At 35.8% G+C, this 16,886-nt stretch overlaps 1 protein-coding gene across 1 annotated transcript in view; it reads right to left on the bottom strand.

Annotated features, from left to right (window-relative positions):
* Window positions 1-15,760, bottom strand: part of SERINC1 (serine incorporator 1) — a 39,533-nt gene extending 23,773 nt beyond the window's left edge. Inside the window, exons 1-2 of the mRNA XM_036903925.2 lie at window positions 15,601-15,760; window positions 2,262-2,423 (exon numbers count right to left, since the gene is read on the bottom strand). Coding sequence (XP_036759820.1) covers window positions 2,262-2,423; window positions 15,601-15,639 — 201 coding nt within the window. The 5' untranslated portion in view covers window positions 15,640-15,760. The remainder of the gene's footprint in view (window positions 1-2,261; window positions 2,424-15,600) is intronic.
* Window positions 15,761-16,886: the final 1,126 nt, after the last annotated feature.

Genomic DNA, 16,886 nt, shown 5'->3' with positions numbered 1-16,886 from the left:
ATTTTTCTGTACCTCCATGAGCGTGTTTATTATTTTTAATTTGAAATCTCTTTCAGGAAGAGTGATGAGTTCAGTTCCACTTGGCTCTTTTTCTGGTGTTTGTGGGATTTTGGTTTTAACCAGGTTCCCTTGTCATTTCATTATTTGTATGTGGCGCCCTCTAGTGCCCAGAAGCTCTACTCTCTGGAGCTGCTCAGCCCCTGGAGTGATGTGTGGGGTCGCAGGGAGCAGCACTGGTGCCTTGGCTGGGTAAAGAGTTGTTTCCTGTGTCCGGGCTGCTGTGCCTGTATCCACCGCCAGAACAAGTGGGCTGAGTGCACAGGTGTAAGCCTCTGTGCTTTGATTTTGTAGCTGCCATAGGTGGGGGCCTCCCTCTGGTTGGCCTGATGCCAGGGCAGGGGCTGCCAGTTTTCAAGCCAGTGCCAGCTGGGAGGAAGGCAAAGCACGATACATATCACAGTGGGGTCCTTGGAGCTGCATAGCCAGCCAGGGGGATGGAGTGTCTGAAGCTCCTAAAAGTTCCCAACCTGCAGGGCAGAGCGCATCTGGACAATTTTGTCCACCTGTCATTTCTCCTGGGCAGTAAGCTCTGTGCAGTCCTTTCCCCTTTAGCAGCCCTCTCACTGTTAAGAAGTCTCTCAGACTGCCTGCCTTTCTTTTTGTCCCAGAGCAACCAGATGTGGATCCCTGTTTTCCACAAGCGGCTGGAATCTCAGTCTCTCCAAGTAGTCCGCCTGTCTTAGCTTTCCAACCCCACTAATCTCCAGAGCACCATGCAATGTACGTTCATGCTCCCAGAGCATATCTCCAGGGCTTGGTGCTCAGCACTTCTAGGCTTCTAAGCCCTCCCACTCCATTTCTCTTCCTCCCACCAGTGAGCTGGGGTGGAGGAAGGGCTTGGGTCCTGCTGGATCATTACCTTGGTATGTTACCCTGTTCCGTGAGGCCTCTTCTTTTCTCTAGGTATATGCAGTCTGGCGCAGCCTTTTTTCCTGTTACTTTTTTAGGATTAGCTGTATTAATTATATTTTCATACTATATGTGGTTCTGGGAGGAGGCCTCTGTCTCACCTCTCATGCTGCCATCTTTTTGGGGATCACAGATTAGATCTCTTATCTTTGACTACTCTCATAAATGATTAAATCTTCCCATCCTAAAAATCCTTTTCTTAACTCAGCTTCCCTCTGAACACCATCTTCATTACAAAACTCCTTAAATCAGCAGTTTATATCCACTGGATACATTTCCTCACGGCCATCTGATTTCTTCTCTCACTACCTGGTCCCAGCACTCTTAAGGAAACTACATGTTTTAAGACACTGATAATGTACTAGCTGCCAAACATTCTGTTCTTGAGGCCTGCACAAGAGTACATCCTCATGGTTCTTCCTTTTTCATTGTTCTTTCAACAATTCCCCTTTTTCACCAATCCCCTTCAGTTAAGAGTTTTTCTACACTAGCTTTGCTAACTTTGAACTCTTTTTCAGTATATGATCTCATGTTTTCAATTTTCATCTCTACCCCAAACACCTCCTGCTCTTATTTTTTTTTAGCTACACACCCATGTTTTCTTTCTGCTGCATACACACACACACACACACACACACACACACACACACACACAGAGTGCACTACCCCCAAATCAATGTTGTAAACTGTTTTCCACATCTTTTACAACCTGCCTCCCTGAAAAATTTTAAAAATAAAACACCTCACATTTTTTTCTGAGTTAACAGCAAGTTTCCTCCCTGTTGTCTAAGAGCTGAACCTATTATTATTCTATTATTGCTGATATTTAAATGCAGATTCAGTCCATTTGTTTCAGGGCCTATACACACTTTTTGCTTATACCTTAGGAACAGCCTCCACATTAACTGCTTTATTTATTTCCTAATAATCAGATCAATCTCCCTAAAGCATATATATTCTGCTTAAAAAGCTCTTTATGCTCATTCTGCTTCCTATTTTTCAATCTTTGCATACCAAAGTTTTACTTATTCTTTACATGTCACTTTTTCCATGCGATCCACTGACACATACCTTGGCTAGAATTATTTATTTCCTTTTAATACCACTGCACATTTTCTGTACTACCACCACAGAAATTTAATAAGCTGCTTTACATTGTCTGCCTTTTCTAAAAAGATTATGAGCCACTAAAACTAGGATACGTTATTATCCTACTTCATGTTTCCAATGCACAAACATCAGTTTTATGCACACACATACTACAGGTTCAGTTATTTTAAAAAAAGACTAACCTTATTCAGTTGTTCTTCCATTCCTGGTATCAACATTACACAAGCTACACACACTCCAACAAGTAAGAAAAATGCATAGATAAGCCTAGTTACAGTGGAGTTGTTTCCACTAGGACAGCATCGGCACAGCAAACATGGGGCACTGCCACACAAACACGGTATCTGGAAAAAAGAATATTAAAAATCAGTACAGTTTAAAATGATACAGTGTAAATTTACATTTTGTTCATTCAAAAAGGAAAAGGATGAAGTTGAAGTTACCAAGAGACCCAAAGTATTTATTTGGTTTACAAACATTATATATAAACTATAAAGCAGTAAGTGCTGGGTAAAAATGGGTTAAAGTAAACATTTAAGTGCCTGCCCTCCATTATCAAGCAATATGAATAAAATCAGTTAAAACAACAAAGGGGGAAAATCAGCAACAACCAAGGATTAGCTAAAAAAAAACAAACACAAAAAAAGGAACAGTCATGATTACAATCTCCTCCCTAGCTCCTGTCCTTTATTCCTCCAGAATTCATACTGGTAAGTTCACAAAATTCTGAGAATTCTCAAACACCCCAGAGGAGAAAAAGAAGTGAATTGGTGGTATTCTTATCTTTTCCCTCTTGTGACTTAGTGACAGTGCTAACAATGAAAATTACTATCAGAAAATTACTATCAGAATTAGGCAAAGTAGAATAAGTGAGCAACTGGGGCTTCTAGCTAACTTTCTCCAGTGGAAGTCTGTGCTATGCCAGTAGTATACACCAGGGGAACAGGATATTCCTCTGACCAGGAGAGTCGACTGCTGCAAAGTTGATTCCAGTCCTTTAACTATAGCTCTTGGGTAAAAGAGTCTCAGGTACCACAGGAAGGAGGTATTGTAGAAACCAGAAACACTACAGCAACCAATATAAGGTAGCAGCAGACCTGTTTATAGTCAGTTTCAATAAGATAGAAATAAATATGATATGCAAGTATGCACATATATTCCAGTAAATAAATAAAAATAAGCACACCCCCTCACACTAAATAAATAGGAAAGAAGAATCCAGTCTGAAACAAAACACAGTAAGAATAGGAAAATCTGTACAACTCCTTCACCTGAGCTATACAAAAATAACAAAAAGCAAATAAAAAGGAGAGTTCAAAAATGAAATGGAAAAACAACAGAACAAGATGGAAAGGTGATTGTAGGGCTAAGGAAAGAAATGAGAAGGGTAAAAACAAACAACTAATAATTAATTATCAAGAAACAGACACAGCTGAAAATAAACACACTAATGGGAAAAAGCTTGGGATAATTACCATAAGTTCAGGCTGAGATGGAGTTAACAGTGACCAGACATACCCTACTGCCTTAGTCAATGGAAAACAAACAAACAAACAATGATTTTTCAGACAACCAGCAAAAGATAATGCAGCATAGCAATTTGTGTGTGGGAGAAAACTGTGTGAGCTCTATGACTGGCCCAACTTTATGCTGGGGAGTTTCCAGTGCAGGGAGGGGAATCCAGGCAAAGGCAGCAGCCTATGAGTTGAAGAGACAGACAGCTGAGAGAGGGTTGGGAGTTCAGGGAAGTGACAGCAGCTAGAGTTGACAGGGCAGAATTCTAGAATGGAGAAAGCTTCACAGATGAGCTCTTAATATCTGAGGCTTCAACCTGAGTCTAAAGTAGATTGTTCAGTGCATTTGAATAAATTACCCAAGGACGGGGAGGAGGTAGCGTTCCCAGCAGCCAGAGGGGAAAAACTTTGTAATTACTAGGCACTGACTGGGGTAAAAAAATCAGCTGTAAGACTTAAAGCTGCCCCAGTTTCACTTAGAGCCTAAAAGCAAACATTTAAAAGATGAAATTCTCTTCAAGTAACCTCCTATATTCAAGAACAAGAACAAGAATATTAAACCAAGCAAACAAGTATATCCAGTATTTACCTATCAAAGTCAAATTTACAAAGTCTGTCATCTAATAAAAAATTGGTATTCATGCAAAGCAGCAGAAAAATATAATGTATAATGAGAAGAAAAACCAATCAATTAAAACCAACCTGGAAATAACAGATGATTGAATTTAATTATAAATAATGGCAATGTACTATTATTTATATCTCAAATACTCAAAGACATAAAGGAAACATGAGCATAATTTAAAAGATCCATCTCAAACTTGGATGAAAAGTAAAACACCTAAATCCAAAATATACTGATAAGAGACTGCAGAAAAAAATTAACAAATGTGAAGACACAAAAGAAACGAGACAAAGACTGGACAAAAATGAACAGAGATCCGTGTTGTTAGGTAACTTCAAGCAGCCTGACATAAATAAAATTGGAGTTCAAGATGGAAAGAGACAAGACAGTTCTTTTGAGTAAATAACTGCCAAAATACTCCCAAACTTAATGAAAATTATAACTTCACAGATCCAGAAGCTCAACAAAGCCCCTATAAAATAAGCACTAGGAAAACTAAACCAAGTCACAGCATAATCAAACTGCTTAAAAATAATGATAAACAGACAAATCTTAAAAAGAGGGCAGAAAAATAAAGACATATTATACACAAATGAACAGAGGAAGAAAGATCAGACTTCTAGTAAGAAAAGCTGAAAGCCAAAAGTCAGTCCTGGGGAAAAAACTGTAAACATAGAATTTTATGCTCAGTGAAAGTATCTTTCAAAAATCATGGCAAAATAAAGGTATTTGCAGACATAGAAAAGGCAAAAGAATCCAAACTAACAGACTTAAACTATTAGAAATGTTGAGGAAATCCTTCAAGCAGAAGAAGTTATACCAAACAGAAATCTGGATCTATACAAAAGGAATACAGAACAATAGGAAGGGTAAATGTAACTTTTTTTTCTTATATAAAGAGAGTTACTTTAAAAAATATATGTCCTTTCAAAGGAAAAATACTAGCAATGTACTGTGGGGATCTGTAGTAAAAGTGGAGGTAAAATGTATGAGAACAGCAAATAGTCTGCAAGAGATACTCTACTATTATAAGGTTCTTAAAGAATGAGGTAGTATGATATGACATGACAGTAGACTGTAGTAAGTTAAAGATGAATACTATAAGCCCTAAAATAACTAAAAAAAGCAAAACAAATAAGTATAGCTAGTAAGCCAAAGATAAAACAGAATACTAAGAAATAAAAAACTAGAAAAAAGTAACACACAAACACACAAGCAGGACCAAAAAAAACCCTGACAGATGGCTGATTTAAGCCCAAACACAATCAATTATCACATTAAATGTAAATGTCTAAATGCTCCCAATGAAAAAGCAGAGACTGGGGCTCTCTAGTCCCCTCCTGGCGTGAGCCAGAAGCTCTGTCCTATCACTGTATCTCTCAATAAAAGCCTCTCCCCTAGCTCTCCTAAAAAAAAAAAAAAGCAAAAGCGGAGACTGTCACAATGAATAAAAGAGTAAGAGCCAACTCTAAACCCAGTTAAATATAAAGCCACAAGGAGATTAAAAGCAAAAGAATGGAAAAACATATACCAAGCTTTAGTAGTATCAGAATAGATTTCAAAGCAAAGAATCTTACCAGGAGTAAGGAGGGTCATTTCACAATGAAAAGGGGACATATATGGAGATACAGGAGTCATGGAACAGACATACCTTCTTAAATGCTTTCACATCTTATATGAGGACTTCAAAAATCCATGAAGGAAAAATTAATAAAACTGAAAATAACAAATCCACATTTATGTTTCTCATTAACTGTAATAGCAAACAAAAATCAGTAAGGATATGGAACATATGACCAACACTGTCTACCAACTCCACCTAACTGACATTTAGGGAACACTCCATCTAACCAGATGAGGGTAAAAATTATTTTCAAGCTATACAGAACACTTAGCCAAAATAGATCATATTATGGGCCACAAAGTAAATTTCAAATATCAATAAATATAAAATGATTCAAATTATGCAACATGTATTCCTGACCCAGTCAAATTAAGTTAGAAATCAGTAATAGAAACATATCTGGAAACTAAATATTATATGTCTAATTAACCTGCAGGAAGAAAATCAAAAAGGAAATTAAAAAGAAAGAAAACAACACATTACATTCATGGAATGCACCTAAAGCATAAGGAAACTTACAGTATTAAATGGCTATATTAGGCAAGAATAAAGGTTTCAAATCAATGATCTGAACTCCTACCTTAAAAAATTAAATGAACAAATTGATGGCAGAATAAAGAGAAGAAATCAATGAAACAAAAAATGGAAATACAAGAAAATCAGTGAAACCAGTTTTAGAAGCCCATTACAATTGAGAAATCTAGTCAGACTGATCAGGATAAAAAGAATAGGAGAGCAAGAGTGAATACACAAATCATCAATACTGGAAATGAAAGAAAATACATTACTACAGATCCCACAACTATTAATTATAGGGAAAGTATAAGCAATTTTATTCAATAGCTTAGGTAAAATGGACAAACTACGTAAAAATCCAAACTATTATAGATCACTGAGACATATTTAAGATGAATGACTCTATCAAAGAAATTTAATCTGTAGTAAAAAAAAATTCCAGGCTCAGACAGATTCACTAGTGAATTCTACTAAACATTTAAGGACTAAATCATCCCAATTCTACACCAACTCTTCAAGAAAACTGAAGTGGCACATACACTTCACAACTCTTTACTGGGCCAGAATTACTCTGATAGTAAATCCAAAGACATTATAAGAATACAAAAAACCAATATCCTTCATGAATTAAAACAACAAAATTCTTAATATCTCGTCAAGTCAAAATCAACAATATAAAAAGTATATAAAGACATCTAATTTCTGCTTCTCTATGTAGGAAGCTTGAAAGTTGTCACTCCATCCTAATAAGTAAAACACTGAACAAACTAAAGTATCAACAACTCTTCTGGGATCCATAAAAGAGGTGAGGATACAGGGTAAACCACTGCTCCCAAGATTGGAGAGAAAGAGAGGCAAATATAATTAAGTCACTGCTCACCAGAGAAGGAAATCACAAGTAGAAGCCAACTACAGTCCGGGTAGAAAAACCTGAATTGTAACTGAAGAATTTCTGGAGGATCACTATGGACATGTCTGAGAATTTAAAACTCTACACAGTAAAAAAAAGTTCCTACAATTTTGTGAACTTTACCTCCAAGGGTTCAACCAGGCTCTCAAAGTAAACATGAAAGAAAAATTTTCTCATGCTTCCTGCAGCACAGGCAAAAAGGAAACATTTTAAAATCAGAACCTAAATTACCTAGTGAAGGGAAATACTCAACTCCAGCTCACTCTAGCAATCCTCTACAACCTAAAGGAGGAGGTGGGAGGGAGAGAAAAACAGAAGCATTTGTGAAGTTTACAGTCTAGAATCATAGGCTCACTAAAAGACTAAGACCCAATCATAGAACTATGAACACTTGCCCCCCCCCATCATCTTACTGCAACATGACCAATAGCCTATTTATAGCAATACCTGGTATATCTTGTCCAGTGGATTATCCAGAAAAAAAATCACAAAGGCATATCAAATGGCAAAAACATAATTTGAAGATAGAGAGCAAGCATCAAAACCAGACATGGCAGGGATGTAGGAATTATGACACTGGATATTTAAATTAACTATCATTACTATGTTAAGAGCTCTAATGGATAAAGTAAACAATATGCAAGAATACATAGGCAATAGAAGCAGAGGGATGGAAATTCCAAGTAAGAACCAAGAACTAAATGCTAACTTCAAAAATACTGTAACAGAAATGAAGAATGCCTTTTATGTGCTTATTAGTAGAACAGACATGGCTGAGGAAATAATCTCTGAGCTTGAGAATATCTCAATAGAAATCTCCAAAATGAAAGCAAAGGCAGCAAAGACGGGGGGGAAAAAGAAAAAACACACAAGATAATATCCAAGGGCTGTGGGACAACTATAAAAAGTGTAAAATAATGGGAATATCAGAACGAGAAGAAAGAAAAGAATATTTGAAAAAATGAATTTTCTCAAATTAATGTCATCGGATACATATACAAAAAAATACACATAGGCATATCACTTTCATATTACTTCAAAATAAAAAATTAAAATCCTGGAAGAGCCAGAGGAAAAACACTTTAGGTACAAAGGAATAAAAAGAATTTTATCCAACTTTTCAGCAAGTGATGGAAGCAAGGAGAGAGTACAGTTGACCCTTGAACAGCACAGGTTTGAATTGCATGTGTCCACTTACATTATTTTTTTTCTCAATAAATACATTGAAAAACTTTGGAGATTTGCAACAATTTGGAAGTATTTTCTTTTCTCTAGCTTATTGGAAGAATACAGTATATAATACATCTAACATACAAAATTGTTTTTATCTACTCAGTGCTATCAGTAAGGCTTCCAGTCATCAGTAGGCTACTAGGAGTTAAATTTTGGGGAAGTCAAAAGTTATATGCAGACATTCAACTGTACAGGAGGTCAGCACTCCTAGCCTCCACACTGTTTAAGAGTTCAATATTTAAAGTGCTGAGACAGAGAAAAAAAATCCACCAACCTATCCTTCAAAACTGAAGGAAAAACAACAATTTCCCAAAAAAAAAATTGAGGGAAATTTGTTGCCAAATTACAGACCTGCCTTGCAAGAAATGGTCAAAGAACTTCTACAGAGACTTATAATAGGTAAAAGATATAGGTCAGAAACAGATGTACATAAAAAAAAGAGCATAAAGATAGAATAAATGAATGTAAAACAAAAACTTCTTTTTCTTATTCCAAATTGATCTAACAGATAAATTTCTTCAAAACCATAAGAATAAAAATGTAATTATGTATGCATATAAAAATTTTTTATTTGCACACACACACCCACACACACATACATATGCTTATAAACAAAATGAATGACAATAATAATAGAGGGATAGGAGGGAGGAATTAGGGTGATTTTATTATAAGGTACTCACACTACCCATGAAGTAGTATAGTGTTATTGTGAAGTGTTAGGGTCTTCTCAATTTTTCTGTGAACTTAAAGCTACTCTAAAAAATTAGTCTAAAAAAGTACATAAAAGGAAAACACATTATGACCAAGTGGGGTTTGGCTAGGGAAAGCAACGTTAAGCTTTTGAAAATCAATCAATGTAATGCACCTTATTAACAGACTAAAAGAAACAAAAACAAAAAACACATTATAGTCATCTCAGTGGGTAAATGTGACAAAATTCAATAACCATTCATGATTAAAAAAAAAAACTTTCTGCAAACAAGAAACAGAATATTCTGAACTTGATAAAAGATCATTTAGAAAAAAATCTATAGCTGCCACCTATACCTCATGGCGTAAATCTGAATAATTTCTCCTAAGATCTAAAACAAAGAAGGATATCTGCTCTCAGCACTTGTATTCAGTTTCACACCAGAGGTCCTAGCCAATATAACCAAGAAAAAGAAAAGGTACATACATTGGAAAGAAGAAATAAAACTGCCTCCATTGACACCTAATTGTCCACATGGAAAATGACAACTTTCAAAATGCTTCTAAAAGTTTAATAAGGTCACAGGATACAAAGTCAATATAAAAAGATCAATCACTGGCAAAGAACAACTGGAAATTGAAATTAAATTAAAAGAAATACTTAGGTGTAAATTCAACAAAATACATACAAGATCCCAAATGATGAAAGTTAGAAAATACTGATGAAAGTAATCAAAGACCTAAAGAGATGACAAGATTAACTGCACTTTCGGATTGAAAGACTCAGTATTTTTAATACGTCAACTCTTTACAAAGTTGACCTTTCAATTCAGTCCAATTATAATCATAATCCCAGCAGGAGGTTGGTGAAAATAAACTGATAGCTTCTAAACTTAATATGGAAAGGCAAAGCAACTACAATAGTCCAAAGAATTTTGAAAAAGTACAGTTGGAAGACTCATACTTCCTAATTTCAAGACTAAGCTTAAAGCCACAGTAATCAAAATTGGGCAGTTTATGTCAAAGTATGGACACATAAATAAATGGAACCAACTACAGTTCATAAATAGACAACACAAATAAAAGGATTTTTTCATAAAAATTTTTTTTCATAAAAAATTTCAAAAAAATTTTTCATAAAAGTGCTAAAATAAATCAATACAGAAAGGATTATCTTTTTAACAAACCAGTGCTGAAAAAACTGCATATCTGTATTTTAAAAAGTCATAATCAAACTATACATCAAAATTAAGATTTCTTATATACCATATGAAAAGTGTGAGTCACAAAACAAAGAAAATTGATAAACTGGACCTTATTAAAATTAAGAACTTCTGCTCTTTGAATGACAGTTAAAATGAAGACAAGCCACAGAGTTTAAGGACAGTATCTGCAAATCAGGTATATGATACATCATTTATAACCAGAATATATATGTAATTTTTAACAACAAGAAAGCCAAAATAAAAAAAATATTTGAACACTTTAAAAAGGAAAAAGCATGGATGGCAAATAAGTACAGGCTCAATATCATTAGTTATTAGGGAAATGTAAATTGAAACCATAATGAGATAGCACTACACATATATTAGAATGGCTAAAATCAAATGAACTGATAATACCAAGTACTGACAAGAATTCAGAGCAACTAGAACTCTTTTTCTGGTGGGAATGAAAATCTTAAAACAACCAGTTTGTCAGTCTAAGTCAAATGCTCATTTACCATATGATTAGCAATTCCACTGCTAGATATTTACCTAACCAAAGGAAGAACTTAAGTCACACAGAAACCTTTATGGGGATGCTTATAACTACTTTATCACCAAAGTCTGGAAATGCCATTCAACTGGTGAATGGATGGATAAACTGTGCTTTGTCCAAGCAACGGAATACTATGCAACAAAAAAAAGAAACAAACTACTAATACACTTAACAATAGGAATGCATCCCAAATGAATTTACTCTAAGTAAAAGAAGCCAGACTCAAAAGGCTATATGCTGCATGACTATTTGTATGACATTCTGGAAATGCAGAACTCTGAAGACAGAAAAAATAGGGTTGCTAAGTGGGGAAGGCAGAATTTTTTAAGGTGGTAACTGTTCTGTAGTGATTACACACCTACACAGTTTGTCAAAACTGTACATTATAAAGCATGAATTTTAAATATATAGTATAAACTAAAAAATGACAAAAATATAGGAAATAGAAGAAAAACAAAGACAATGTAACATGAAGGTAACTGGTATCCTTAACAAAGACTCCTCTAAATTAAAAAAAAAAAGGACATTGAAAGATGTAATACAAAACTTCCTTAGATGAAGAAATGAATCTTTTCCAAAAGAACACTATTTTTCATAAGAAAAAAATGACAAAAGATTTAAATTCAGACATATTTGGTTAATTAATTTAAAGGGCAAGTAAAAACTCTTCAGATACAACGTAGAGCAAATAAGTAAATTGCACCTATGAAGAGACATGCTGGAAGAGGGTGGATAGATACCATGGCACTGTAAGACAGAATTCAATTCATAAAACCAAATACAAAGTTCTGAAGGTAACAGGTACACAATTACACCAGTCCACGTCTCTCAAGAATTTAACAGACATTTTTAAATATTAAATAATTTAGGGATTTTAGCACCCAAGAATCCTTTTGAAAAAAATCTACTAGACATCAGAATTTAGTTAATTAGGAGATGACATTAAGATTTTTAAAAATTGAGGAAAAGCCATGGTAAAAAGGAATGCTTTGTGCTTTGAATTCACTTAAGAGTAGAACAGAGGTTCTCAAATTAGCATGTATTGGAATCACCAAGACTGCTTAGTAAAACAGAATGCTAGCCCTTAGTCAGTGTTTCTGATAAGTCTGGTGTATTAATGCTACTGGGTCCAGGAAACACAGTTTAAAAATGACTACCTTAGTTCTAGACTAAAAAACTGTGGGAATTATGGTTGTAAAACATAGTGACCACATATAATACTAAGGATTTTTTTTCAGTTAAAGGTGTTAAATATATGAATTTACTCATGCTCCCTTTAGAAACAACAATAAAATTAAAATAATGGGATTTTTAAAAGAAGGAATAAACTTAAAATGTCAGAAAGCACAGAATAAATCAGGAAGATATAAAATAGTATCTGACTTAACAGGCAAAGTTGAATTTTAAGTCATCAAGGGAAAATTTTAAGCAATACAATTGTAAAGCAGAATCCTCAAACATATCAGGAATTGGTGGCACCAGGTACCTCTACGAAACAAAAGGTAGAAGTGAAAGTAGGACTGGATAAGTGTCTTTAAAAAAAAAAGTTATATCTGATTTCATTCCATTTTTTGCTCAACCCAACTAAACAGTTTGAAGCAGGATTTTTCAACCCTGGCTCTACTGACATTTGGGCTGAATAATTCTTTGTTGATGGGGCTGTTTTGTGTATTGTAGAATGTTCAGCAGTTTCCCTAGCCTCTACCCACTAGTTTAGCACTCCTTACTCCAAGTCGTGACAATGAAAAAAAATGTCTGCAGACATTGCCAAATGGCCCTTGTGGGGCAAAACAATGCCCAGTTGAGAGGCACTGCTATAGAAACACTCCTTAGAGGAATCTTTTTAACTCTCCTAATGAAATGTTTATTTTACTAACATTCAGTAATTCCTTTACTTTTATTTTTTTGTTAAATTCAAGAAAAATTAGATTCAACGCTTGGTTTAAAAAGCGTTAGCAAAAAATATTTAGCAGTCCTACCATTCCAAAAAAGTACTTTTGTCCATTTATTCATCCATTTGTATCTATGCATTGAGTGAGAAGGAATGTTGGTGGTGGGATTTTTTTGTGACATTTTACTTTGTGTTCTGCATTGTTTGACTATTCATAGCAACTATGAACCATTTCTTCAAAAAACAAGTCGTTGTAAATAATAAAAATCTAGCAAAGGCTGGCACAAAACAGGCAGTAATCACTAAGCTCTTTCTTCTTAACTACTGAACTGCACTAAGTATCTTGGGCAAAAAATAATAGTTATTGTATACAAGGTCCTCTCATTCAAAAAATCAATTCTAGTCACAATATCATCATTGAGATTGGGGTGGGGAAAAGCACTTAGGAAGGCATACATTGCTGGTAATGCAGCTGCAGAATTAGCTGGGAGGTCCACAGATGCTTATGATAGTGTTTAATCAGAGAGACAGCCATGCATGAACCAAGGAAATGATCAATCTAATAATTCTAGGCCACTTAGCCAAAAAAGCCAAAATACAATACAAAGTTTAATACTCCAATCTCTACACAATAATATTACACGCTCTTTTTCTTTTATACCTTTTTCATAGTTCAGGAATTTTCTAGTTGGTTTATAAATTAGAAAAACTTTTACAAAAATTGATTAAGCCTGAAGAAACCTGAGCAAAGGAAGGCTGAAGTTTAATTCTGGCTTAACTGATATAATTTAATGACTTGAATACTTTTAAAAATTCGAATAAATCTAAAATTTGTCAAAACCTCTATGTAAATGAGCATATTGACTGTAAGACTGTGTTAGAATTAGATGTGTATATTACAAGGCAAATTCCCCTCCAATTGCTATCAAACTGCACTAACATTCAACAATTCAGGAACAGAGACAGAGGCATGGAGACAGGAAGGAATGGGAAAAAGATGACGAGAATTGCATACGATAGAATCAATTCCTAAACTGGCCACAATTCCTAGGCTAGAACCCTGAGAGCAACCCTAGCCACCTAGCTGTTCTCTCTGCCAGGTGTCTAATTACCTAAGGTAAGAATACTGACTTCTTGTTTTTCCAACATACCCTGAAATTAACATAGACTAAATGGCAGTGTCACTTTTATCACAATTTTCTAATCAATAAAGGTGAAGAATGAAATCGTACAAACATTAACAGGAATATAATTCTTCTCATATTGCTCTCTAAAGCTATTTGCTTTCTGATTTAAAATACATATATTTTTAAAAAATCCTGAAAACTTATTTTTTGTACTGTAACTGTCCTTGAGGCAAAAAATGTTGCTCATCATTGATCTGGAGATGAGAACAAAATGGAAAACATGTAGCCTTCCTTTAAAATCTTTACAACATATAAAGAACATGCCAACTAAATAAGTGGGACAAAATCAGACTTTACAAATAAAACTAGGCATCTCCCTGCCTCCCCCCAGAAAACAATGAAAACAATCTTATAATCATTTATTATACTGTAATACACTTTACTTACTACACTAAATATGCCTCTTCTGCATAAAAGTCATTCACTCAAGTAGGTTTTCTAAATTTCTTACTGAGATAAACGAGATTTCCATGTCCAACTACAGGAAGAAATATAATCAAGAAAATAATCTGAGTTAGAGTTAACAACCTCCACCTATTATTTTATTAAAATTTACACTTATAATTCAAACCACATCAAGAACTTTTTGAAAAAAAGGCAAGGTATGTAAAATAATCAAAATGCTGGCTAATGTACATAATTGAGTAATCTGGAAAGTCAGACAAGCAATTCTTAGAGGTGGAATTCATAAATCATGGAATAAAGAAATTATTTGAACCCAAGTATCTCACCCAAAATTACAAATATCTTTAAACTGTAATGTTAGTGTTTTGTCTGGGCTGAGGGGAAGATTATCTGAAACTGAAGTTTGTGCCCCGAATCAAGAAATCTCGCCACTTATAATGAAACATGGCTTCACTCTAACAACGCATCTAATCAAAATGCCACACCTGATTAAACATAAAACTTCAGATGCTTAACGTTAAAATACACAAGATTTTTTAGTATCAGAATTGACCAGCTTTTCTAGATGAATTATTATTTGAGAAATACAATTTCCTCATCCCATTTAGGTCGAAGACCCAGTCGCAGAGAAAGGGCTATTCATTCCAGAACGTTATTTCTAGGTCTCTCTACTGCCAGGCTGCCCCAAATAACGGGCACTTAATTGTAGTCTGCGCGACAAAACAAAGAGGTCGACAAGCCTCCAGGGATGACAGTGCTGCAGTCTGAGGTCGCTGGGAAGAAATGACAGGAAGAGATGCGGTATTCCACTGAAGGAAGAAGCCTAAGACCTTTGCAGAGATGGCCGGGCAAGACAAGAAAAAAACAAGGGCCTGGAAGAATGGGAAGCAACTTTCACGAAAAACGAGACAGGGAGGAAGACTACCAGTTCTTTCACTTCATCCCCACTACTCCGCACGGCCACCTCGGTCAGCTCTTCGTAAAACTCACGGCCCAAGGCCGAATCAGAGTGACCAGGGGAGACAGGGAGAAAATGCGGGCGGAAGGCACTCCCCGTTGGGTGGGGTACCACGTTCCCGCTGGGGCCTCAACAAGCTCGCTCGCGTCGCTTTTTCTTTCGCCTATTATGCAGCACCCCGAAAGCCGCCAAGGAACATCTTACCCAGCTTGCCATGGAGCACAGCCCCAAGACGCTCCCCATCTCCACAACGTCGTAAAGACAACGGACGCCGACAAAATGGAGACAACCACTCTCCTGCTTTTCAGGGCTTATTTACTTCTGGAGCCACTTCCGGTGCAGAGCCTTTCCCCGCCTTGCCAAGTGAGCTTTGCGTCACTTCCTTCGAGGCCCGGACCGGGTGGGACGAGGAGTACGTCACGCTGAGGTTGCGCAGGCGTAGCCCGGCAACGCGAGGAAGTGTCCTTGACCGCGGAGTCCTCGAATATCCTCGGCCCGGAAGCGTCCGGCTCCTGCTCGCTGAGCATAGTTTGGCACATTAAGAAAACGTTGTAAGGAAAAAAAACCTTGTAATTACTGTTTATTTAATTGGGACGGATAGACTTGTGGTTGATCTTTTGCCATCGTCCTTCAGAGGAACCTCTCAACTACTTTTGGACGATTGCTTTCTCTTTCTAGATGTACATCCGACCCATCTCCACTCACCTTTCGTTTTCTCCACTTTTGCATCTTTTTCCGCACTTACATTACAGTTTATTCCTGTGCCAGTCTGGATGCTTCCATTTCTTTGTATCAATTATGCTTGCCGTTGAAAAGCATTTAAATCTCTTGTTCTGTTAAAATGTTACAAGAAGCACATCCAAAGATTTTAAATTACGTAAGAAGATAGACTCATTATAAAAACGCAAACATACTATTTTTGTTGAACTTTACGAGCTGTTGAGACATTTGGAACCCTTGCTTATTAGGGGATAATGGACATCTGCAGGAATGTATTCGTATAGAAGTTCTAGTTCTTGTTTTTGTAGGGATTGGTCCTTGAAGATATTGTGGAAGAAGAGTGGTACACAGAAATAACTGGAACTTGAAATAATTGTTGTCATAACTAATAATAAGGTGTCACAGAATCTACAAAAATTAGATTGGTAAAGGCAAGGGAACACCTAAAAATCTGAGAGAACTGTAACTGTAGGTAGCAAAAAGCAAGGACTGGGACTGGATAAAAGACAATGGGTTTACTTTGGACATGTTGGCGGTGAAGTCTCTGAAATGCTACTCCCTCAGCACCTGAAAATGCCAGCTTGAAAGCCAAGCATTAATGAAGTACAAAATTTAAAATAATTTATATTGCAGTTGAAGATTTTACCTAAAAACAAGAAACCAGTTCATTCCTTTGGAAAGTGAAAGCTCACGATAATCTGTGCTTGCTGACTTCTTGAAATGCTGGCAGTTTGGCCCAGTTCAGAGATTCAGAAAACATGACATGAAAG

Source organism: Manis pentadactyla, chromosome 12 (genome assembly GCF_030020395.1).
Source record: "Manis pentadactyla isolate mManPen7 chromosome 12, mManPen7.hap1, whole genome shotgun sequence".
Taxonomy (NCBI): Eukaryota; Metazoa; Chordata; class Mammalia; order Pholidota; family Manidae; genus Manis; species Manis pentadactyla.
This window is presented reverse-complemented; position numbering and strand designations above follow the sequence as displayed.